General features: G+C 33.4%; 3 protein-coding genes across 9 annotated transcripts; 2 read left to right on the top strand and 1 right to left on the bottom strand.

Moving 5' to 3' along the window:
* Window positions 1–285: 285 nt before the first annotated feature.
* Window positions 286–3,947, top strand: LOC108326677 (uncharacterized). Of its 2 annotated transcripts, none has more exons than XM_017560288.2 (4): window positions 286–680; window positions 1,061–1,416; window positions 1,510–3,448; window positions 3,572–3,947. In XM_017560288.2, exons 2-3 carry the CDS (start codon window positions 1,070–1,072, stop codon window positions 3,422–3,424), a joined length of 2,262 nt encoding a protein of 753 aa, XP_017415777.1. In that variant the 5' UTR covers window positions 286–680; window positions 1,061–1,069; the 3' UTR covers window positions 3,425–3,448; window positions 3,572–3,947. The 2 variants fall into 2 exon arrangements, with proteins under 2 accessions (XP_017415777.1, XP_017415778.1); XM_017560289.2 differs by having other exon boundaries at window positions 678–812.
* A 1,259-nt stretch (window positions 3,948–5,206) lies between these two features.
* On the top strand, window positions 5,207–6,580 carry LOC108325432 (uncharacterized). Of its 3 annotated transcripts, XM_017558508.2 has the most exons (3): window positions 5,208–6,047; window positions 6,194–6,226; window positions 6,375–6,580. In XM_017558508.2, exons 1-3 carry the CDS (start codon window positions 5,396–5,398, stop codon window positions 6,386–6,388), a joined length of 699 nt encoding a protein of 232 aa, XP_017413997.1. In that variant the 5' UTR covers window positions 5,208–5,395; the 3' UTR covers window positions 6,389–6,580. The 3 variants fall into 3 exon arrangements, 2 of the variants coding, with proteins under 2 accessions (XP_052730097.1, XP_017413997.1); XM_052874137.1 differs by having other exon boundaries at window positions 5,207–6,047; window positions 6,194–6,580; XR_001831826.2 differs by having other exon boundaries at window positions 5,210–6,226.
* On the bottom strand, window positions 5,830–14,665 carry LOC128195739 (uncharacterized). 4 transcript variants are annotated; one of them, XR_008247550.1, is made up of 5 exons: window positions 14,169–14,665; window positions 11,146–12,643; window positions 7,944–8,092; window positions 6,069–6,095; window positions 5,830–5,969 (listed from the first exon to the last, which is right to left on the bottom strand). XR_008247550.1 is itself a non-coding variant. In XM_052874136.1 (3 exons), exons 1-3 carry the CDS (start codon window positions 14,431–14,433, stop codon window positions 10,876–10,878), a joined length of 1,950 nt encoding a protein of 649 aa, XP_052730096.1. In that variant the 5' UTR covers window positions 14,434–14,664; the 3' UTR covers window positions 9,034–10,875. The 4 variants fall into 4 exon arrangements, 1 of the variants encoding a protein (XP_052730096.1); XR_008247549.1 differs by lacking the exon at window positions 5,830–5,969 and having other exon boundaries at window positions 6,071–6,199; XR_008247548.1 differs by lacking the exons at window positions 5,830–5,969; window positions 6,069–6,095; window positions 7,944–8,092 and adding exons at window positions 9,034–9,731; window positions 9,867–11,062 and having other exon boundaries at window positions 14,169–14,664.
* Window positions 14,666–23,698: the final 9,033 nt, after the last annotated feature.

Here is a 23,698-nt window from a genome sequence, read left to right as displayed (position 1 = left end):
ATGTTATGTAATGACAGTTATAGTTTACGGTGTGAGATAAATGATACTTATCAAATTAGTTGATAAATGATACTTATCAAATTAGTTGTCTTTCTAAACATAACTTATTTTTTTCCTGTTTCTAGTATAGGATTTAGAAATTTTGTGTATAAGAGTATAGGATAAGATTATGAGTAGATAACTTTTTAATAGTATACAATAAATTACCTAAATCAGGGTATGGAAAAATGCATGTTGAATATATAATGTTTTGGAAAGATAGTAAAATCATCTCAGAAGGTTTTTTTTTTTTAATTTACCAAAAAATCTAGGGTAACACCATCTTATTCATGCATCTAAAAGGGTAAAAAGGAGAGAGTACATGATATGAAAGAAGGAGGAGAGATTACAATATAGATGGACACGTCTGTGCAAGCCCAGTTTCGTTCAGCCCTAAAAGCTTTAAATCACAAGATTTGTTTGGGAGCAGGAGTAGGACATGACATTGCTTTCAATAAACAACAACAAATTCATATTTTGATTTTCCTTTTGCTTCTTTTTCCATTCACTGTCAAAGAGAAATCAAATGTGACAGCACTCTCGCTGATGCTGCACCCACCAACTGAGAGAAGCGTGCTTCCGTGTAATCCATCGTCTTTGTTATTAGAAACCCTAATTCACCTTCTCTAGTAATCAGACAGGTATATTTGTAATATTCTTCATTTGTGTTTCCTCTGATCTTAGGGTTACACTTTGATTGATGATCATACCTGTTCTGAATTTAAATGGAAAAACAGCAAGTTCTCCTTCAAGTTAAGGGTCTCTAATTAGGGGTAATGAAACTATATTATGTCTCAATGCCATATTTTTATTCTTGAAGGAATGGAATGTCATCTTAGTACTATAAATATTTTAATTAGCCATTCACAATCCTAAAAGTATTGAAATTTTTGTTTTTTTTTTCTAACATCAGTAAAAAGATAGAACTAATTAGTTCTTTACACTTTTCTTTTTGTGTTGCTGTTATTACTGGAACATTCTTTATATGTGCCATCTTGATGATAAGAATTCTCTGTTTCAGTGTTAGGTCATGGCTGCCATGAAGCTCATTGCAATATGTCAGTCCGGAGGCAAGTTTTTGACTGAGAAAGACGGTTGTTTGTCATATAAAGGTGGTGATGCTCATGCTATAGACATTGATGATGAAATGAAGTTTGACGAGTTCAAGGTGGAAGTGGCCGAAATGTTTAATATTAGAACTGATTGCATGTCAATCAAGTATTTCCTACCTGGAAATAAGAAGACTCTCATTACTGTATCTAATGACAAGGATCTGAAGCGAATGATTAAATTTCATGGGAGTTCTTCTACTGTTGATATTTATATCCTTTTTGAAGAGGTAGTTGCCCTTGAGGTATCAAACATGCCTGGCAGTAGGTAGTTATCTTTCTTTCTGTGCTAATAATATCTCTATCTATGTTATTTTGTAGAACATTCTAGAGCTTAATTTTGGAATTTTTGGACTTTTAGGTCAAGCAGAACAACCTTGTCTGAAACAGTAGCACCAGCACCACTCAATGCTTGTCATAGTCATATTGTTGATACTGTGCTTGATCATGATACCAATCAAATTGATACAAATATGGATATGGACATGCTACCGGAAATTTCTCCCTCTCTTCCTCTTCAATCCTCAATCGAAGAGAAGTATGCCAAGGGAGCACAGCAGTGGCAGAATACTATAACAGGGGTGGGTCAAAGGTTCAGTAGTGTACATGAATTTCGAGAATCCTTGCGTAAATATGCCATTGCTCATCAATTTGCTTTCAAATATAAGAAAAATGATAGTCATCGAGTAACTGTTAAATGCAAAGCAGATGGTTGTCCTTGGAGAATTCATGCATCAAGGTTGTCAACCACTCAGTTGATATGTATAAAGAAAATGAATTCAACTCATACCTGTGATGGGGCTTTTGCAACAACAGGGCATCAAGCAACTAGAAGTTGGGTGGCCAGTATTATAAAGGAGAAGTTGAAAGATTTTCCGGATTACAAACCTAAGGACATTGTCAATGACATCAAACAGGAATATGGAATTCAACTGAACTATTTTCAAGCATGGCGTGGGAAAGAGATTGCTAAAGAGCAGCTTCAGGGTTCTTATAAAGAGGCATACAGTCAGTTACCTTTCTTCTGTGAAAAGTTAATGGAGGCTAATCCTGGTAGTCTTGCCATGTGCACAACAAAGGAAGACTCAAGCTTCGATCGTCTCTTTGTATCACTTCATGCTTTGTTGCATGGCTTCCAACAAGGTTGCCGACCACTGATTTTCCTTGATAGCATTCCATTGAGGTCAAAATACCAAGGAACACTGTTAGCAGCAACTTCTGCAGATGCTGATGATGGTGTGTATCCTGTTGCCTTTGCCATTGTTGATGATGCAGAATGTGATGATAGCTGGCATTGGTTCTTACTTCAACTCAAATCAGTGCTTTCAACATCTTGTCCCATAACATTTGTCGCTGACAGAGAGAAGGGGCTGAAAACTTCAATTGCAGAGATATTTGAAGGTTCATTTCATGCATACTGCCTGAGATACTTGAGTGAGCAACTTTTTAGAGACTTGAAAGCACAGTTTTCTCATGAGGTAAAGCGACTCATGATTGAGGATTTATATGCTGCTGCTTATGCCACCAAACCAGAAGGTTTTCACAACTCAATGGAGAGCATTAAAAAGATTTCTGAAGAAGCTTACAATTGGATTATTCAAAGTGAACCTCAGAACTGGGCAAATTCATTTTTTCAGGGTACTAGATATAATCACATGACATCCAACTTTGGGGAGCTCTTTTATAGTTGGGTATCTGATGCAGATGAATTGCCGATAACACAGATGGTCGATGTAATTAGGGGAAAGATTATGGAGTTGATAGTTGCCAGAAAGACTGCATCGGAACAATGGGAAACTAGGCTGAGTCCATCCATGGAAAATAAGCTTAAAAAAGAAAGTCAAAAAAATCATTCACTTTCAGTTCTGCAATCAACATGTAGCACCTATGAGGTATGTGGTGACACAACTGAGGTGGTTGATATTGACAGGTGGGAATGTAGTTGTAAAGCCTGGCAACTGACTGGTGTGCCATGTTGTCACGCCATTGCCGTAATTGTTGGCATTGGCCAAAGTATTTATGATTATTGCTCCAGATACTGTACAACTGAGAGCTACAGGTTGACGTATTCGGAGATTGTGCATCCAATTTCTGATGTGGAATTGTCTGCTTCAAAAGATTCTCAGCTTGTGGTAACAGTAACACCTCCTCCCACCAAAAGACCTCCTGGTCGACCAGCTACAAAGCGATTTGGACCTCAAGAAGTAGTCAAGCGCCATCTCCATTGCAGCCGATGCAAGGGACTTGGACATAACAAGTCTACTTGCAAGGAGTAACTATAGCACCGGATATCACCATATGTAAGTACTTCCTTCAATACAGTTATGGTTATGCTGAATTCTGAATTTGCTAGTCTTAAAATAACAGTATTGGATTGAAAATGAACTAATCTATTTCTTTTTTTTTTATTATTTTATCAACAGAGTTTCAGCCAAGGATCGGTGGCACAAGGGTCTGCGCATTGCATCTAACTGATCTTGTACATTGCATCTAACTGATCTTCTGAAAGGACTGAAAAAGGCACTAGATTTACTGTAGTTTTAGGTGTACAATAAGCATGGTAGATCCATGGTATGTAGAATTCTTTGGCTCATGGTTTACTGGTTTAAATTCATGATGTAATCTAGACCAGATTCTCCTTGTTCTTCTTAGTCTGGATAAATGAGATAAGTGTGACAGACATAAAATTAGGGAAAGCCAAATATAAAGGGCTCATTTACTAGTTAGTATCAATAGATTCTGCATCCAATTGCACTGATTGTAAATACATCTTCAATAAAGAGTACATTGGGGTATTCAGTGCGTGATTGTTCTTAGGTTTATTTAAATTGGATTAATTTAAAATCATTGAATGTAATTTAAATGTTTAAATTAGTTTTAACCCGATATTGAAACATGAACAATTTGAATGGTTGAGTGAGCTATTAACGGTGAAAGTTTTAAGAGTAATAAATAAGGAATTTAACATTTGAAGAAATTTAAAATTTATTGATTTTGGGTTACTTTTGTTTTGAATTATTTTTAAAAAAATCATTTTGATAAGATAATTTTAATTTTTTTTATAAAGTATTTAAATCATTATTGAATATAAAAATGTCAAATACAAAACTCAATTTCAATCTTGCAATCAAGTAGATATAGAAAAAAAAAATAATAATGACAAGTTTTAATTGATATGATATGGTTGATATTAAAAAAAAAAAACTCATGGTATCAGTGTGGACAAAAGTTTATAAACACTAATTGAGAAATAGTTCCTATCTATAGTACAGCATAATGTTAATTAGAAAATAGTTGATACCATGTTGGGTAAATGATTGAAAAAGTTACATTGAATCAATAATTGCAAATATCTCAATAAGAATTAAAAAAATAATATTCCAAGCCTGAATCAAAGAGAATATTAAAAAGATACATATATACATTAGAGAGAAAAAAAATCAATCAACTGATACGTTGTTATTGATTATATTATAATTATTATTCTTATTATTACTATCTTATGATTGTGTTAATTTTCAAATTCATTTAACTTTTATTTAAGAAATGTACAATATATTTAATAAAGTGTAAATTTTCAAAATAAAAGTCTAAATTTAATTAAATAGTAATGTAGAATATATAAATTTTGTCCTTATTATTATAGAACGATATCAATATGTTAATATTATAGTTTAATACGGGTAACAATAGAAATATAATGAAAAGAATATATGGTATATTTCTTATTATTTTTACATCAAAAATTTGTTACACCTTTTTAAAATTAATTATTTTATTTTTTAATTTATTTGTTTTTATAAATATTAATAGAAATGCGTATATTTTTGCACATGTATGTACATGATTATAAAAAAAAATTAATTATTTTAGTTATTATTAAAATATAAATGTTATTAAATTTGTAAAAAATATATTTTTAATAGTTAATTACAAAAGAATAGATACAATAGTAATAAGAATAAAATTGATATTGAGATGTATCAAATGATTATGAAGCAGTTATTAAATACAATTTTCTTTTTATATAATTATAACTAAAAGTTTATTTTTTAATAACTATTTTATACTTAAATCAAATGATGTAAAAAATATCATTTTCCTAAAAATAAAAACTTTCAGTTATCATAGTCTAGATAATAAAAATATCAAATGAAATTAGTTTTCTTCTTTTCTCATCTCCTTTTCTCCCATCCTCCTCCATCCAAAACCCTAAAACCCTAGTTTCAAAACCAATAGCCATTGTCATGAACCTTTCTCCGACTAAATCCACTCAACCGCCTCTGGACACTGTCCTCAATCCTGAATGCGCCCACTGTGCCTCTAAGGACAGCCGTCTCTCCCACCGCCTCTGGATTCGGGGCATGAGCCGCCGCGTCTGCACCTCCTGCGTCCTCCTCCTCCACCCCTCCTCCTTCTGCCCCTCTTGCTTCCAATTCTTCGACCACCCTCTCTCTAATACCTCTGTCCCTGCTCACCGTTTCCTGTCCTGCACTAAATGCTCCTCACTCACTCACCTCGACTGTCTCCCTTCCCCTCCCCCTTCCTCCCCTTTCCTCTGTCCACCTTGCTCTCAACCAAACTTCTCTTTTTTTCCCGATTCCACCTCCTCCCTGGACAAACGCCGTGCTCTCATCTTCCTCTGCGCCTGTAAGATCGCCTCTGCCGCTGCCTCCAAGTCTCTCGCCCTTGCCCGGACTCGAGTTGAGCGAAGCGTCCGCGAGGCCGCCCTTGCAAGAAAGAGGGCTCGGGACTCTCTTGACCATTGCTCCATTCTTGACAAGATTAAGCGCCTCGGCCTCGAGGGCACCCTTGAGGTTTCTAATGCCAGGAATTTGGGAACACATCATAATAATGTTGTGTGTAAAAAAGAGGAGTTAAATAGTTTCACAGGACAGGGTAAGGTTAATGTTAAGTTACCTTCTGAGGTGCCACTCTTGCCTCGTCCTATCATCAAAAATGGAAATAATGATGGCAAATTATTGAATCGATAGAGGAGTTGATAGACTAGGATAGTTGATGTTGCCTCTACCAATATTTTGTAGGTGGCACTGGAAAACCATTCAGATTTATCCAAGGTATTATTTTTTCAGGCTTGTATTCTTAAATGATGAGTTTTTTTAGTTTGAGGATCACTTTTTTTTTTTCCCTTATGTTTAATTCAGTTAATGATGCTGGTTTTGTAGATTAAGATATGAACACCTTGCTTGAATTGTTTGAATGCAGGTAGAAGAAGGTAGAAGAAGCTAGTGACTGTGTTATAGATTTTCTGTTGCTGTGGAATTACGAGCAAAATTGTGAGCAAATGGTTCATTTTTAATTCGATATACCCTTGTAAAGCCTCTTTAGTAATGTGATTATGCAATTTAAGTACTATAAGCTGTAATTACTTCAAGCACATATTTTCCTCTTTAGGATAAGTTGGGTTAGACCTATTTTCATTCTTTTTCTTTTTATTTTCTTTAGTGACTGATTGATTGACTGCTTCATAATGACTTTGGATATCTTGGATTCATTAGCTATCAATTTTGGAAATTTTGGATTTAGGAATTCTTTTTCACTGGAAGATTTTTGTTTGTAATTTGGCCATAGCAAATTTCACTTTCGATCATGGCGTGTTGCACATATTTCAGAACCGCTTAGATATTTGCTAGAGTTAATGTTTGCATTAGAAGGAATTTAAATTTTTTTATGTATTTCAACTTATGTCAAGTTTATGTTTCTGCTTAACCTGCTATTGATTATGCTGGGATTAGGTCATACACCTAATAATAAACTTTTGAAAACAAACTGTTTTTCCATAGGGATAATTTAAAATCAGCTTATATATAATTTAAAACGGTGAGAAATTTAGATCAGATATATCATATAACTTTTTGCAAATTAATTTATGCATAAGCTAAATTATAGTTAATAAAAAAGTAGTCAATTTTAACTAAAAAGTTAGTTTTGATTTTTCTTTTTAGTTTTTTCTTTTAAAAGTTCTTATACTCAAAATAAACTCTAACACTATGACAGCCTTGTCAGATTGATTAAATCAGCATTCGACACTTTAGTAGCTTTCCAGCAATCTTCTTATCCCATGATGCAAAACAATTCTTTGAAACTTTGCTGTCAAATTGGACCATTGGGTATGAAGGTTTCAGTTTATCACTGGGTATGAACGTTTCGGTTTATCTTGGAGTGATTATTTAGTATGGAGTTACTATCTAGCAAATCTAATTTCACTTATTTATTAATAATTTGAAAAATTTTAAATTTGATTTGATTTATCATGAATTAAGAAATTAAATAGGTTAGTTTAGTTCATTTAATTATAATTTTTTTAATTAAAAAATATAACAATTTTTTCTAATTTAAATATAAATAAAAAGAAAGGATCGTAAGTTAAATTTATTATTCTATAATATTTTATTCACATACGTAGATATCACAATATTTTTGTATAGATTTTTTTGTTGTCTAATTATTTTGTACAAAAATATTTTTATGCAAGTCTCCTATATAACTCACATGTTTAATTTTGATAAGTCGAGTTATTAGTAAGTCAGGTTTAAAATTAATTCATTTTCAAATTTTAATTTTTTTTAATTTATTTGGTAAATACTTGCACTTTTAATCCTCAAGGTTGTCACTAGCTAGTAATTTGCTTAATACTTGCACTTTTAAGACCATTTGATTGCAGAAAGAAGCATAAAATAACTTCATGGATAAAACATGACATGTACACATTGTAAAACTATGGTAAATATTTTAAGTAAAGTCATAAAAATCAAAAGTCATTCCACATCTTACCAAGGAGGGCATGGCCAATAAACCAAGCTTTATCCATGTGTTTCTTTTGAAAGCTTTGTCCACATCTTACCAAGTAGGTGCTGAATGAACAGTCCTTGATGGATGGAGCAGCACTCGTGATGGAACTGACATGTTAATTGTTAGCCCTCCTAGTCGCATAGATATTATTAACCACATGATTCCATAGATATTAATAATTTCAAGAAATTAAAATAAATAGATTTGAATTACTTACAATTAAATTTTCTTTTATTTATTTAAATAATTTGTTTGGATAAATTAAATAAAATATCTTAGATTTCAAATTTTTTTTGAATAAAACAATTTAATTTTTATGTTAACGCAAATTTAATTTTATTTTTTAGTCATAGTTGAATTAATTTGATTTTCAATTCAGGACAACTCGTCTTGATTTTTAGTTCAAAGTAACTCTAATAGATTTAATTTGACTATAGTAGATTCAACCTAGTTCTATCTTTGGTCTGACCCGCATTGATTCAACATTCGATCCAAACAAACCTAGTTCGGTCTCTGATCCTAACCGACTCAGCTCTATCTTTAGTTCGAATTGACTCAACTCGACCTGCGACCTAGGCCGACCTAGGTCAACCTCGACCTGAGTCAACCTTTGGCCTAGGACGACCCAACTCAACCTTTGGCCTAGGATGACCCAACTCGACCTTCGATCCTAACAAACTTGATTGAACCTTTAGGCCAAGGTGACTTGACTAAGCCTTTAGCTTGGGTTGACTCGATTGAGATATCATCCTAGATTGAGTCTTAATCCTGGGTTGACTCAGGCAGAATCGTCAAACAACATTGCTTGAGTCATTCCTTTTCTAACATCAGATCCAATCAATAGATTATGAGTGGTTGCATCAGGAACCCAACCTTTTTCTAACATTGAGTCTAGTAATCGACGGGCCTCGTGTTCCCTACCCTCTTTCAACAGGCCAGTTATCAGTAAGCCATACATTGCTGAATTCAAAATGTCCCCACATGAAATTCTATCAATTGCACTAGAAATCATAGATAACTGAGAATGATTGGCCATGAATAACAGTTGATCAAATAGTTTGTCTGGATCAGGTGTTAGACCTTCATTGATCATTGTATTGAAAAATAAAACACATTCCTTTATTTTGTTTTGTCTACTCATACTTTGAATAAGAATACAATATGCTTCCAGGTCAAGATTACTGCCCACCATCAACATTTGCGAGAGGAATGCTAACAAATCTTCTGCCCTCCTTGATCTTAACAACAACTGCATGATAGCAGTGTGTGTGGCAATACAGCAAGAAATAGCACAAAAACAAGCTAATTGCCATAGTCTTATGGCTTCTTTGACCTGTCCAGAGTCACAGACACATTTTATCAATTTGTAGAAGGCCAAGGAGTGAAGAGAGCATCTCTTCATTGACATATAGTGAAACACTTCCATGGCATCTTCAGAATGTTTGATGTCACAGAGACCACCAACTAGTTCAGAATATGAGGCAAAATCTAAAATCCAGCATCTGGCGCAAATTTGATGAAATAGTTTCATTGCTTCTTCATACTTGCCCAATCTACAGTTGCCAATTACAAGAGCAGAATATGTTGCACAGTCAAGAATAACAAATGATTTGATCATCCTGCCAAGAAGTATATGTGCCTTCTTGATGTCTTCATTCTCACAAAACCATCTAATGAGAATGTTCCAAGATTCACAATCTGCAATGTGTCTCTCAGACATTGTCTCCAGCAGAACATTTGCTGCCAGAATTTCACCAGCATTACAGCAACCTTCAAGCAATGTATTGAAAGGAGCAGTTTCATGAACTTGTCTATTTTCTAAAAACACTATAGCCTCCTTAATTTTCCCTAATTCACAGAAGCAATTCATTATATCAACAAGAACATAATGCTTTGGTGGCATACCACTTTCTATCATCTCATTTATAAGGGCAACAGCAGAATCCAACTGCAAGTTGTTGCAAAAACACCTTACTAGAACCTCATAAATGAAAGAATCTGGCTCAAGATCAGAATCTTTCATCATTCTAAACAACTTCACAGCCTCCTCTATTTTATTTTCTCTGCAAAACAGAGGTATTATGCAGGTATGAAAACTCAAATCTGGTTGACATTGAACTTTGAACATTTGTTCTAAAATAATAGCAGCTTCATCCACTCGACCATTTTCAATGAGAGCCTTCATCCACGATCGTTGATCATTTCCAAAAGCTCCATGTAGTGAATTTTATTGATAGTGAAAATCCTCCAGAAACATGCCCTGTGCATGGGTCAATATGGTGTTTTTTTTGGATCGACGGTCAATATAATAAGTCATGAGCTTCAAGGATAACCAGTAAACATGATAATACAACAGTTTCTGAAGTGCATTCCACATTCCCTGAACAATGAATATGATTTGATAGACCCTTTCCCAGGTGATAAACCAACACAATGGATTCCGGTAGCTTGCCTGAAGATTGACAAACTTCCACTAATCCATAGTTCGGTCATTATCCTAAACGCAACTTAGGAGGCATAAGTCAAAGGATTCACGGGTTCCGTTCAATAAGTCAATATCCAAACAAAGTATGTGTAAAAACATAAGTAGAAGCCAAAGTTTTGAGGAGAGTATTTCCACTGTGATGTATAAGAAACCAGTGGCTGAGAATTTGAACCTCAGCAACCAGAAGAGACTTTGGGGTTTGTAAGTTTCAAGTTTTAGTTGTGGTCCAAAAGCTAATTTCTTTTGCCCCTTGATCAGAATTGAAGAACCTTACCAATAATCAATTATATCTTAAGCTATAGCATTCACGCTACTTACATACTACAGCTCATTATTACTAACTACCTTTGATTCGCATTACAAAGAGAGGTTGATTCAGATAATTCTGATTCAGATAACTGTTTCATTTTGCCGGCATGCCTTTTCGAATTATTGGCATCCTACGACCTCTGAATCAGAATTGACCTCAGTAAGGGTGACTTTAAGTGGTTGCCAGCTCAATTGTTGATGCACAATCCATTTTTTAACGGTAATCGCTATGTTCAAAATTTGTAGGACATCACCCAAAGCATGATTTTTCAAGCACATATTCTTAATCACAATACCTGCTTCGTACCTAGGGAAAAGACAAATATATACTTATAATGAGAAGCAGAAAATTTCAGCAGCTAAAAATAAACCAAGTTACAGAATCCTTACTTGCACTGCGTACTCATTATTGCTAATCTTCCCGAAGAAGTAGATAGAAATTTTTTAATTTCATTCCACGTCTCTTTTGAGTGCTTCTTAGGATTACCACCTATAGTGTTTACACACTTCCAAACTTTATCATTCTTACCAACAAACAACCGCAAAGCACCTACTTTTTGCTTCACCACCATCTGCTGCTCAACTGCACTCTCCAGAGCCTTCTTGACATCTGTACTGCGATGCTTGGGATCTCCACATCGAATACAATCCGTTATATTTGACTCAGTTGGCATAATTTTTTCAGTTTTTAGTGTGTTCAAGGCAAGTAAAACAACCCCTATAAGACCTTGGACGTATTCAGAAGGTTTAGGAAATCCTGGAGATCCCCACATACCATTACCAGGAAGATTATTATTACCCACAGTTGCTGATGTAGGTTGGTGTTTTGGACCATGTGAATGGCCACTATACAAATGTTGTGCATTCTGTATCATGTGCCCATGTGGTTCATCAATCGATTTAATAATAGGATTTGAAGAAATACTGCAAGAACTCCGTTTCAAGTCCCCGTTCAAATGTTTAACGGGGTGTGGATCCTGAGCGTTACTAGGATAAATATTACCAACATCTGGCACCTTCGTAAGTGGTGCTGCAGAAAAGCTGGGCCCACAGGTTCTAGTTGGCACTACTGAAGTTGCAAAAGTTTGGGAATTTGGGAAAAATGAACTGCTTGGTGCAAAAGGAGGCTGCAAAGGAAAATAATTTGATCTTAATGCCTGTGAATGTGGATTTTGATGATTTCCTGGTGGAGTACCATTATTGCCCCGCATTTGATCAGGATTGCCACAAGTAAAATTAGGAGTAGAACCACTTGGGGGAACATTATGGGTAAAATTTGGTGTAGATTCACTTGGGGGAACATTATGGGCAAAATTTGTAGTAGAACCACTTGGGGGAACACCATGGGTATAGTTGCCAGGTCGAGAAGAACTTATATAGCCATAATTTTCTTGAAGTCCAACTGGAGCTGGATTCAAGACCTTGGGTCCATTTGGTTTACTTGAATTTTTCCCATTCGTCTTCCCATGATGTCTAGAATCAAGTTGCCTTCCTGTACCAGGAAATTTCTGATTTCCAGTATGAACTTCTGAATAGGATTCCAGATACTGCGGTATCTGAAAGGCATTATGGACTGTACTTTGTATGGAGTCAGAAGAGGATCGGATGTCATTATTAGCAAGTTGTAGTGATTCACCCTTCGTAAGGGGAGGTCCTCCAGCCAAGAGACTAGTCCAAAGCCACACACTCTTAGCAGCTGCTACTAGGGGTGCAGAAGCTTTCTTAGGCTGTGCAAGAAGAATATTATACCTCCTCAACCGCAGCTGATGAAGAGCATTGGAAAAGTCTCTATCACCAGATATTAATAAGTAATTAGCAGGTGCAGGATTGTCCACAGCCCAGAATAACATGTCAACAAGAATCTTTTTGTCACTTGCATCTTTAACACCTGGCAGTAAAAATATGAAATCATTAATTACACGAATTCATTATTTGAAGTTCACCATTATCAGGAAAGTAGATAGATTTGTAACAAATTATCCCGAGAGGCTCCTAACAAGGTTCTTCAACAGAGAAGACTAACAAATTAGTAAACTCGTTGACAACCCCTTCTCATGATCATTATAAATTGATTGTCACCTCAGAGGTTCATAACATAATATCAACGTACTTCAACAGAGAAGACTAACAAATCAGTAAACCATTGATAGGAGTGGGCATGGATTGGATATTTAAAGATGCAATCCACATCCAATATAGATCCAAATATGTAAATCTGATTTCAAATCCAAATCTACTTATTGTGCAAAACTAGTTTGGAATTTTTTAAAGTCCAAATCCAAATATTTGAATCAATTAAGCAGGAAATCCAAATTCATTTCTAATTTCTAATGAAACTTAACTTTTTTATAAATCTATATTTTAAAAATAAAATAACTATTTCATCTAATACGCAAATATATAAAAAAGTTAAATAATATATAAAATAATAAAAAATTTAATAATATTATAATTTAATAATATTAAAAATTAAATATAATATATTATATAAAATTTCAAAAGTCAAGTCATCTCAAGTTGTGGTAATTTCACTTTTAAATACTTTTTACATCACACAAGTAGTTATAATTTGATACTACTTCAGTTCATCTACAGTAAAGTCAAGTCGATTCACAAGTTGACACGCCTTGTCTGTGTGGGTATTTCTTTAAAACTTGTACCGTCAAATTACATCAATGGTGAAAAAACCGTATTATGATTATAAATAGACTGTCACACCATAGGCTTCTTCAATTCCATATTTAATGTCTTGTTTGGTACCAACAAAATAGGAACGGGAGGATGAAAATAGGAGTGAAAAGAATATCAGTTGTTTGATAAGATCCACAAGAACCATATTCCCCTTTATTTCTCACTATTTCCATTCATTTTTTAAAAATTTCTATCTTTATTACTTTTGGCTCTACCAACATGGTCCTAAAAGATAAGCATGATTGAACACCAAGAAAATCAAACAAACTAATATGGCAGAGAATTCAACAACTGTTAGTTATAAGCGAAAGTACAGAGTCAAACTCTTCTCTCATTTATTTATTTTTTTCTTATAGTACAAAAAATATAACTTTTAATTGATCTGATATAAATGGAGTGGTTTGATCATGGAATCTAGTAAAAGTTCCGTAAGTTTATTCAAGGCTAGGTTACTGGAAACATAAGAGTAATGCATCCTCCTTCCTGAACCGGAGTAGACAAGTCACAAAATCGATAATAATGATGATGATGATAAGCATAAGAAACAAAACCTATGCTAACAAGTAAGTTAGTTCAGGTTCTGTTAACAGTGAAATTCGAGATCAATCATTTTGAAGGAATTGAATAGAATATTTGGATGGTCAGGGAAAAAAACCCGAGTCAAAGCGATATAGGCAAGCAAGTCAAGTTTGGGGATTGGATAGAGATAAAAAATGGATTACCGGCGGGGACATGGTTGAGGGAGATGCCGGTGCTGGAGAGGGCATGTTGGACGGAGGCAGTGATACCAGTGGTGTCACCGTAAGCAGAGATGGAAACAGGGCCGCAATAATTCATCCGAACGAGAGCGGAGCTTATATTCTGCGCGATGGCGTGGGGATCGCACCCTTTGGGCACTTGACAGTTCTCTATGTCCCACCAAACCGAAGTCTTGACCAACGAGTATTGTGCCTCCGCAACTGCCGTCGCCGCTCCGCCTTCGCCCATCTTACTGGTTCTGGAACCTTCCTTTAAGTCTACAGTTAGATGATGTGAAGTGAACCTTAACTTGTCGCTCCAGTTACATTGTGGAAGAGAATGTATCTGGTTGGAGGATTTATGGGGAGGGAAGGCGTGTAATTTGACGTGTTTGCCCTTTTAGTTTGGAATACTTAGGGAAGAAGGAGAGAAGAAAAGAGTGTGGTTGGAAAACAATGGGAATGGACTTGACTTCGAGGAGTGGTTCTTGCAGGTTAGCTTCGATGTGGGACATTGTCTTTCTAATCTTTTATTTTTTCCTTCAACATTTTCCTCTTTTTTAACCCCTTCTTAGAAAAGTTCTTCTATTATGACGTTCAAAGTTTGTGTCTTTCTTTTTCAACGAGTGTGGTAGGTGCCTCGCTGATGGTGGAATAATTGTACTTTTTAATTTATAAAATGACAATTGTGTTAAATTTTATTTTTCTTATATTAGTGTTATTGTTTTCTTCATATTTTGGTAGAGTGTGAGGATAAGGGATACGCATAATCATGAGTGACATATAAAGGATGAGAAATCGCGGTGATTTCAATGTGTGGTTGAGTAAGAAACGAGAAAAAAAATTTAAAATGTTCTATACTAGTCATGCATGTAAATAATTTTTATTAAATATAAAAGTAAATAATTTCTATAATTATTTTATTATATAAATAACTATAAATCGTTATTTAAATTTTAAAAAATATTTATTACAAAAAACTATTATGAATAGGTATTTTTATTTAAAAAGGTGGTTATTAAAACATAAAATTGGAAAAAATATGTATAGAAATTTTCTTTATATTATAATAGTATATATACTTTTAAAATTTTCTTTTCTTCTCTATATTTTTATTTTTTTTATTAAAAATATATTTATAGAGATAAATAAGATCATCACAAAAGTATTTTTAAGCATAATAAACACTGGTTATAAAAAATTGTAATTTATATTTTATAAATTAATTTAACCAATTCATAATTTAATTAAATTGTTTATTGTTACTTTTTATATTTTAATATATTTTTTTTTTATTTATAACTTTTGTCAAATCTCATGAATGTAAATTTTTTTAAATTAAAAAGAGATTTTTCACTCTCATTTTCATGTTTTTTTAAGACTAATTTTAATCATTTATCGAAATTTTTTTTTTCTTTTTTTTCTTGATTATGATCTTTTTCTGAGAAGACATTGGAGAACTTATGACACCAATATCATAAAGAGTTGTAATAGGATAAGTGAAAAAAAATGTCATTCTTAAATCAGTTTTAAATTATATGTAATTGTCTTTTTTCCCTCTTGCATGTGTTGTTAGAGCTTTCTTAGGGGTTTTCTTTTTTATTTTGGTTCTAGGGTAGTTTTGCACTAATTTGAGTTATTATTTATTATAATTCTATATCTAAATAATAGGTCAATGTTAGGTGTTTTTTTTGGAGAAAGAGAAAGTGTCAATAAAAAGGTAATAAAGAAAACTAATTGTTTGGAAGGATTGCTTGAATTGTTGTTTTAAAATTACATGATTAGATGTTATAAACTATATTTTGTGATCGAGATTGTAAATAAACAATATTGGATCTTGCATGCGGGGTTTGGGATCTCTACCAATATTTTGTAGGTGGCACTGGAATACCATTCAGATTTATCCAAGGTATTATTTTTTCAGGCTTGTATTCTGAGTTTTTTTAGTTTGAGGATCACTTTTTTTTTCCCTTATGTTTAATTCAGTTAATGATGCTGGTTTTGTAGCGATTAAGATATGGACACCTTGCTTGAATTGTTTGAATGCAGGTAGAAGAAGGTAGAAGAAGCTAGTGACTGTGTTCTAGATTTTCTGTTGATGTGGAATTACGAGCAAAATTATGAGCAAATGGTTCATTTTTAATTCGATATACCCTTGTAAAGCCTCTTTAGTAATGTGATTATGCAATTTAAGTACTATAAGCTGTAATTACTTCAAGCACATATTTTCCTCTTTAGGATAAGTTGGGTTAGACCTATTTTCATTCTTTTTCTTTTTATTTTCTTTAGTGACTGATTGATTGACTGCTTCGTAATGACTTTGGATATCTTGGATTCATTAGCTATCAATTTTGGAAATTTTAGATTTAGGAATTCTTTTTCACTGGAAGATTTTTGTTTGTAATTTGGCCATAGCAAATTTCACTTTGGATCATGGCGTGTTGCACATATTTCATAACTGGTTAGAGATTTGCTAGAGTTAATGTTTGCATTAGAAGGAATTTAAATTTTTTTATGTATTTCAACTTATGTCAAGTTTATGTTTCTGCTTAGCCTGCTATTGATTATGCTGGGAGTAGGTCATACGCCTAATAATAAACTTTTGAAAACAAACTGTTTTTCCATAGGGATAATTTAAAATCAGCTTATATATATAATTTAAAACGGAGAGAAATTTAGATAAGATATATCATATAATTTATGCATAAGCTAAATTATAGTTAATAAAAAAGTAGTCAATTTTAACTAAAAAGTTAGTTTTGATTTTTCTTTTTAGTTTTTTCTTTTAAAAGTTCTTATACTCAAAATAAACTCTAACTAACACTATGACAGCGTGGTCGGATTGATTAAATCAGCATTAGACACTTTAGTAGCTTTCCAGCAATCTTCTTATCCCATGGTGCAAAACAATTCTTTGAAACTTTGCTGTCAAATTGGACCATGGGGTATGAAGGTTTCAGTTTATCACTGGGTATAAACGTTTCAGTTTATCTTGGAGTGACTATTTAATATGGAATTACTATTTAGCAAATCTAATTTCACTTATTTATTACACCAGATTCTCCGTGCTCGCTCCTCAATTTTCTCTTGAGTCCGCGGGTGAAAGACATGCGAAAGATTCTCCGATGCGAAAGTCAGTTGAGAGCTATGACGTTTTTCTTAGACAACAATAAATGTGCAGTAAATGCAACCTATCTACCACTCACCTACAATAAATGTGCAGTAAATGCAACCTATCTACCACTCACCTGAATCTGTATTTATAGTTTTCGCTATGAGCTTGGGATTAGTGAAAAGTTAATCACGGCCCAAGTCAGCCCAATAGTTTTTAAACCCCTACTTACCTTAAGCTAAGTTGATTAGTAACGCGGGCGGCCGTCCCCAAGGGTTTTTATCCTCATGACCGACCGCCCTTAACGGATCCCCGGTCTGACCGGCCGACTTCGGGCGAGTTGTTTTTTCCCCAAGTGTCAAGCGGTAGGGTTGCATGATTATGGGCATACGGGTGTCCGGCCTACCATGCCCAACCCTTCCTAACAGTAAGTAGAAGGGTAGTCTCCTGGGTTCTATATGTTGACTTGGGTATCCGGTCCGTTTGGTGGTCCAATGACATGGGTGTCTGTTCCGTACGGCGCCCGGTCCCTGCTGGTACAATTAATAATTTGAAAAAATTTAAATTTAATTTGATTTATCATGAATTAAGAAATTAAATAGGTTAGTTTAGTTCATTTAATTATAATTTTTTTAATTAAAAAATATAACAATTTTTTCTAATTTAAATATAAATAAAAAAAATGATCTTAAGTTAAATTTAGGTTTAATACCCTATTTTGTCCCCAGTTTCGTTCGAAAATGTCAAATTAGTCCATTCTTTTAAAAATGCGTCAATTACGTCCTCACTTAATAAAATTTGCATCAATTAAATCCCTTCCGTTAAATCCGTACAAACGGCGTTAATTATTTTTCTCTTTCTTCTGCTTTTTCTGCGTTTTCTGCTTTTTCTGTGCAAGCAGCAGCTTTATATTTAACTATTAATGAAACTAAGATTTTATATAAATTTTCACTCTAGGTGAACAATTCTCTCTGCATCCTTAAAAGAGAACGGATACTTTCACAAACAGAAAATTATTATACTTATTTTACATTATTTTAATTCAGTTTACAAATATAAAAGTTTATATTTTTTCCATATTAATAATATCTTATAAAATAAATATCATAAGTGTAAAACCAGTGTAAAAATTTATTAGTATGTTTCTGGTAATTAGACAGTGTAGAAGATAGTTACTGTTAGAGTTTGTATCTTTGTCCAAGAAGAGAAAAACGACCTCAACAGAAAGTCAAGGTGAGGACAGTGCAGTATGTATAATTCCAGACACAAGACAATCCTCGTTGGAACATGGAAATTATTAGCAACCAAAGTCCACACAAAGCGTAGGTTGTTTCCATAGTTTTGCTTCGCAATGTTATAGTTCCGTTGCAACCACAAATGTTAAATACACAACCCTTTTTCACCAACAATCACCACTCTCTCCGATGCCTCTTTCCAGAAAATCTCTTTCCACCAGAGCCCACCCCAACGATGTCGGACCCGATGACTGCACTCCATCGTGGCGGTTGACCAGGCAGAGGAAGCTCCGCCACCTCAGCGACCATGATATTGGCTTCTCCTTCTTCCACTCCACCGACTCTTTTTCTGCCTTGCCGGAGCCCCGCTACCACTCCGCTTCCGAACACCGCTCCCTCTCTAGTCTGCCGCAGCCGCTGCCTCTCCCAGAAGCGTCGTTGACCCGTCGAGCCAAGTCAGTCAGCTCTGGTTCCATACATCCTCCCCTCTCTGCTTCCGTAGAACATCCTAATTTTTCTTCTTCCGAGTAAACTTTGCTTTGTACTCTAATTCAATGTACAAAATTGAAAACAAGCATGCAAGTGCAGTAATAGCTTTGAATTCAAAAGCCTGCAACAGTAAATTCAGAAGATATTCACACTATGTAATATGGTTGAAAAGAAGTGCAAAATTGAATATTACTTGGGAAAAAAAGACATAAAGAAATAAAATTAGTTTATGTTTTGTAGGTTATATGATTCTTGCATGTCTCGTGCTAATCTATTCATGGAGATAAAAAGATAAGATAGATTAGTTAATAACACATGCATACCTGGACAGAAATCAAACCAGTGTATTTTTGTTGGTTAGAAGAATGATTCCTGCATAGCATGTGCCAATCTTTGCCTAGAGATAAAGAGAGAAAAACTGTAAACTTCATAGGTAGTTTTATGTGATAAAGAAAAAAAAAACAGTTTCAATTAAGTATGTGTATCGTGAGAACTTTCGTATATTAATATCATAACCAAAAGGAAAAGAATGTTCGTAATTCCTTTTACTTTTATTTTTCCTATCCTAATGGATCCCAGAATCGGCTAGAGTTTGAAAAACTGTTTCCTTTTTACTGCCAGGGTATCATGTGTATACCAATTTTATTGCTTATATAATAATCAGTCTGTAGATTAATTGAGTCTTTGATAAGAAATGCTGTGAAATGGGTGGAGTGATTAATCAAGGAAAAGTTATTGTGAAATAATGTTTTAAGGCAATGTAAGAATGTGTATGCTGTCAATCATAATTAAAAGGTTGATGAAAGTTCAAAATTTAATGCTTGGAATTTAGCAGAGAGAAGAAGAATAGTAGAAGAGAGAAAAAAAAGCTGTTGCTTGCACAGAAAAAGCAGAAAACGCAGAAAAAGCAGAAGAAAGAGAAAAATAATTAACGCCGTTTGTACGGATTTAACGGAAGGGATTTAATTGATGCAAATTTTATTAAGTGAGGACGTAATTGACGCATTTTTAAAAGAATGGACTAATTTGACATTTTCGAACGAAACTGGGACAAAATAGGGTATTAAACCTTAAATTTATTATCAATCAAATATAATAATATAATATTTTATTCACACGTAGATATCACAATATTTTTGTATAGATTTTTTTTTGTCTAATTATTTTATACAAAAATAATTTTATTGTAAGTATCCTATATAACTCACATGTTTAATTTGGATAAGTCGAGTTATTAATAAGTCAGATTTAAAATTAATTCATTTTCAAATTTTAATTTTTTTAATTTATTTGGTAAATACTTGCAATTTTAATCCTCAAGGTTGTCACACGTTGTAAAACTATGGTAAATATTTTAAGTAAAGTCATAAAAATCAAAAGTCATTCCACATCTTACCAAGTAGGGCATGGCAAATAAACCAAGCTTTATCTATGTGCTTCTTTTGAAAGCTTTGTCCACGTCTTACCAAGTAGGTGCTGAATGAACAGTCCTTGATGGATGGAGCAGCACTCATGATGGAACTGACATGTTAATTGTTAGCCCTCCTAGTCGCATAGATATTATTAACCACATGATTCCATAGATATTAATAATTTCAAGAAATTAAAATAAATAGATTTGAATTACTTATTCTTTTATTTATTTAAATAATTTGTTTGGATAAATTAATTAAAATATCTTAGATTTCAATTTTTTTTGAATAAAACAATTTAATTTTTATGTTTACGCAAATTTAATTTTATTTTTTAGTCATAGTTGAATTAATTTGATTTTCAATTCAGGACAACTCGTCTTGATTTTTAGTTCAAAGTAACTCTAATAGATTTAATTTGACTCTAATAGATTCAACCTAGCTCCATCTTTGGTCTGACCCGAATTGATTCAACATTCGGTCCAAGCAAACCTAGTTCGGTCTCTGATCCTAACCGACTCAGCTCTATCTTTAGTTCGAATCGACTCAACTCGACCTGCGACCTAGGCCGACCTAGCTCAACCTCGACCTGAGTCAACCTTTGGCCTAGGACGACCCAACTCAACCTTTGGCCTAGGATGACCCAACTCGACCTTCGATCCTAACAAACTTGATTGAACCTTTAGCCCAAGGTGACTTGACTAAGCCTTTAGCCTGGGTTGACTCGACTGAGATTTCATCCTAGATTGACTCGATTAAGTCTTAATCCTGGGTTGACTCAACTCAAGTTTCGACCTTAGTTGACTTGACTGAGCCTTTATCCTAAGTCGACTTGGATTGACCTTTATGAATGGAGTAAAAAATAGCGAAATATCAAATTTCTTATATTTTTGAAGGTCTTTGAAATTATTATATTTTATTAATTTGAAATACCTTCTAAAATTTCTTAAATTTGAATTTCTTTCTAATTTTTTTTATCCAAACAAGTCATTTTGGTATAAAGAACTTAAAAATCTTCAAATAAATAAGTTTCCTTCTAAGTTACCTCATCTAAACACAACATAAACAAAATCCGAATATTGTGCCTAGATGAGACATTTCAACAATTCCAAGAAATTGAAATCCATAGTATTTGAGTTATTTACAGCTGAATTCTCTTAATTTCTCAAATAGTTGTTTAGATAGAGTAATTGAAATATCTTGTATTTTAGTTTTCACGTTTGGATCAAGCAGTTCAATTACTCTTTTAAGGCAAACTCAACTTCATATTTAAGCTCGAGTTATGTCTCGACTATCGACCTGGAGCGACTCGGATTGACCACCGACTCAGATCAACTCGAGTCAACTTTTATTTTGGACCAACTCAATTCAACCTTTGTTAGTGGAGTGAACATGAATGAAATTTCAAATTTCTTATATTTTTTAGAGTTGAAATTATTCTATTTTATTCATTTGAAATATTTTTCATAAAAAAATTAAATTTGAATTTCTTTCTAATTATTTTATCCAAACAAATCATTTTAGTGTAATAAGTTTTAAATTCTTTAAATAAATAAATTATCCTTCTAAATTACTTAATCCAATCACAACTTAAATTCTCTCTAATGTGATAGAGTCGCAACGGGTATCAATCCAATAAATCTCCAATTTTAGTAGCTAAATTGTGTTATGTTATCCATGAAAACTAAAGCAAATGTTGGAGGAAAATACAGAAGATGCTATCTACTCTAGCACAGTGCAATAAACTCAAGAAAAAAAAAACTAAAAACGATGCATGAAAATGCTCAAATCAATACTTGAATGATGTAATATGATGAATGAATATGAAAAACACCTAGAAAATATGAATAGAAAATAATTTGGCTCCTAAATATACCTAAAACAATGCAGCAACATGAAACCCAAAACTGTTGGTGAAAAGTACTGAATGAAAATCTAACTTTCACTAGGTGTTTGATGAAATGCATGTGAGAACCAAAATTGTGTTTTACGCAAAACTAATGCATGGAACATATTTCAATGATTATTAACATGCAATGAATGTATTTAAAACTGTCAAAACACTCATAAATCTTAATTTCACACTTCTAACCAATTTTTGGCAGCAAATGGGCTAAAATAGTGCATCAGTATCTTTTACAGCAAATGTGATATGCATAAAATGGGTCCATATGATATATGATGCATGAATTCATGATATGAAATATTATAAAAATCTAAAACAATGTAGAAATATGAATTACCAAACTATTTGATGAAAATTTTACAAGAAACGCTAATATGCACAATGTGTTCGACAAAATGCCTAATAGAACTACAATGTGATTTATACAATGGAGATGATTGAAACAAGTTTAGATCACTAAAATAATGTATGATATGAATTTAGAAATGTTAAACTACTCAAAATCCACAAAATCATCCTCTAAACCAGATTTGGCAGCCAATGCAAGGTGTATCAGCATTACAGGAAAATTAACAGCAAAAAGGGTCTAGTGTGGTCTGTGATGAATAATGTATTTCTATGTCATGCTATGAATGTAAACATGATATGAATATACAAAACTCCTAAAATTAACCAACTAGGAAACCCAACTATAGGGTAAGAACTGGAAAATGAGGATTAGAACTGTAATTAGATGTATAGACATGAATATAATATGGAAACAAACAATCATGAAACAGTGATTAGAAATGAAAGTAAAACAGAAACTAAAAGTCATCATTCAAACCCAAGATAGAACTATTGGCACAGGATGTAACAAACATAACTACCAAAACTGGAAAAAATAGAGATCTGAGACAGAACTGGAACTAACTATCAGAACAAGTTTAAAATGATTAAAATGCAATGTTGAAAGTGAGATTAAACTGGAAAACAATTGCAGAAAGTAAATCATATGTAAAACTGGAAATCAAAGAAAACAACATGAAGGCAGTAGCATAAACAGATAAAAACTGTCTAAACCAGAATTTCAAAATTGAATTAATGTCCACTAAGATTCACTCATGCTAGCCCGGGTCAATTCTGACCTCTTGGTGTTTAATTAGTCACATTGTGCTCACTAGAACATCAGCATGAATCCATAACCGAGTCTAGTTAAAATGCAAGAGTGAGACCCAAATCTTCATCTATAAAACCTGAGTTTCTGATTTAGAAGGAAGAAACTAACACAATGCATTGAAATATAAATGGGAATGACTTAAACTCAGAAATTAAAGACAAGAACAGTAAAGAAATCTGTAAAAGTGCAAAGGAAAGTAAAA

Source organism: Vigna angularis, chromosome 3 (assembly GCF_016808095.1).
Source record: "Vigna angularis cultivar LongXiaoDou No.4 chromosome 3, ASM1680809v1, whole genome shotgun sequence".
In the NCBI taxonomy this organism is placed as follows: domain Eukaryota; kingdom Viridiplantae; phylum Streptophyta; class Magnoliopsida; order Fabales; family Fabaceae; genus Vigna; species Vigna angularis.
The sequence above is the reverse complement of the archived record's forward strand: the minus strand, read 5'-3'. Positions and strand labels throughout refer to the sequence as shown.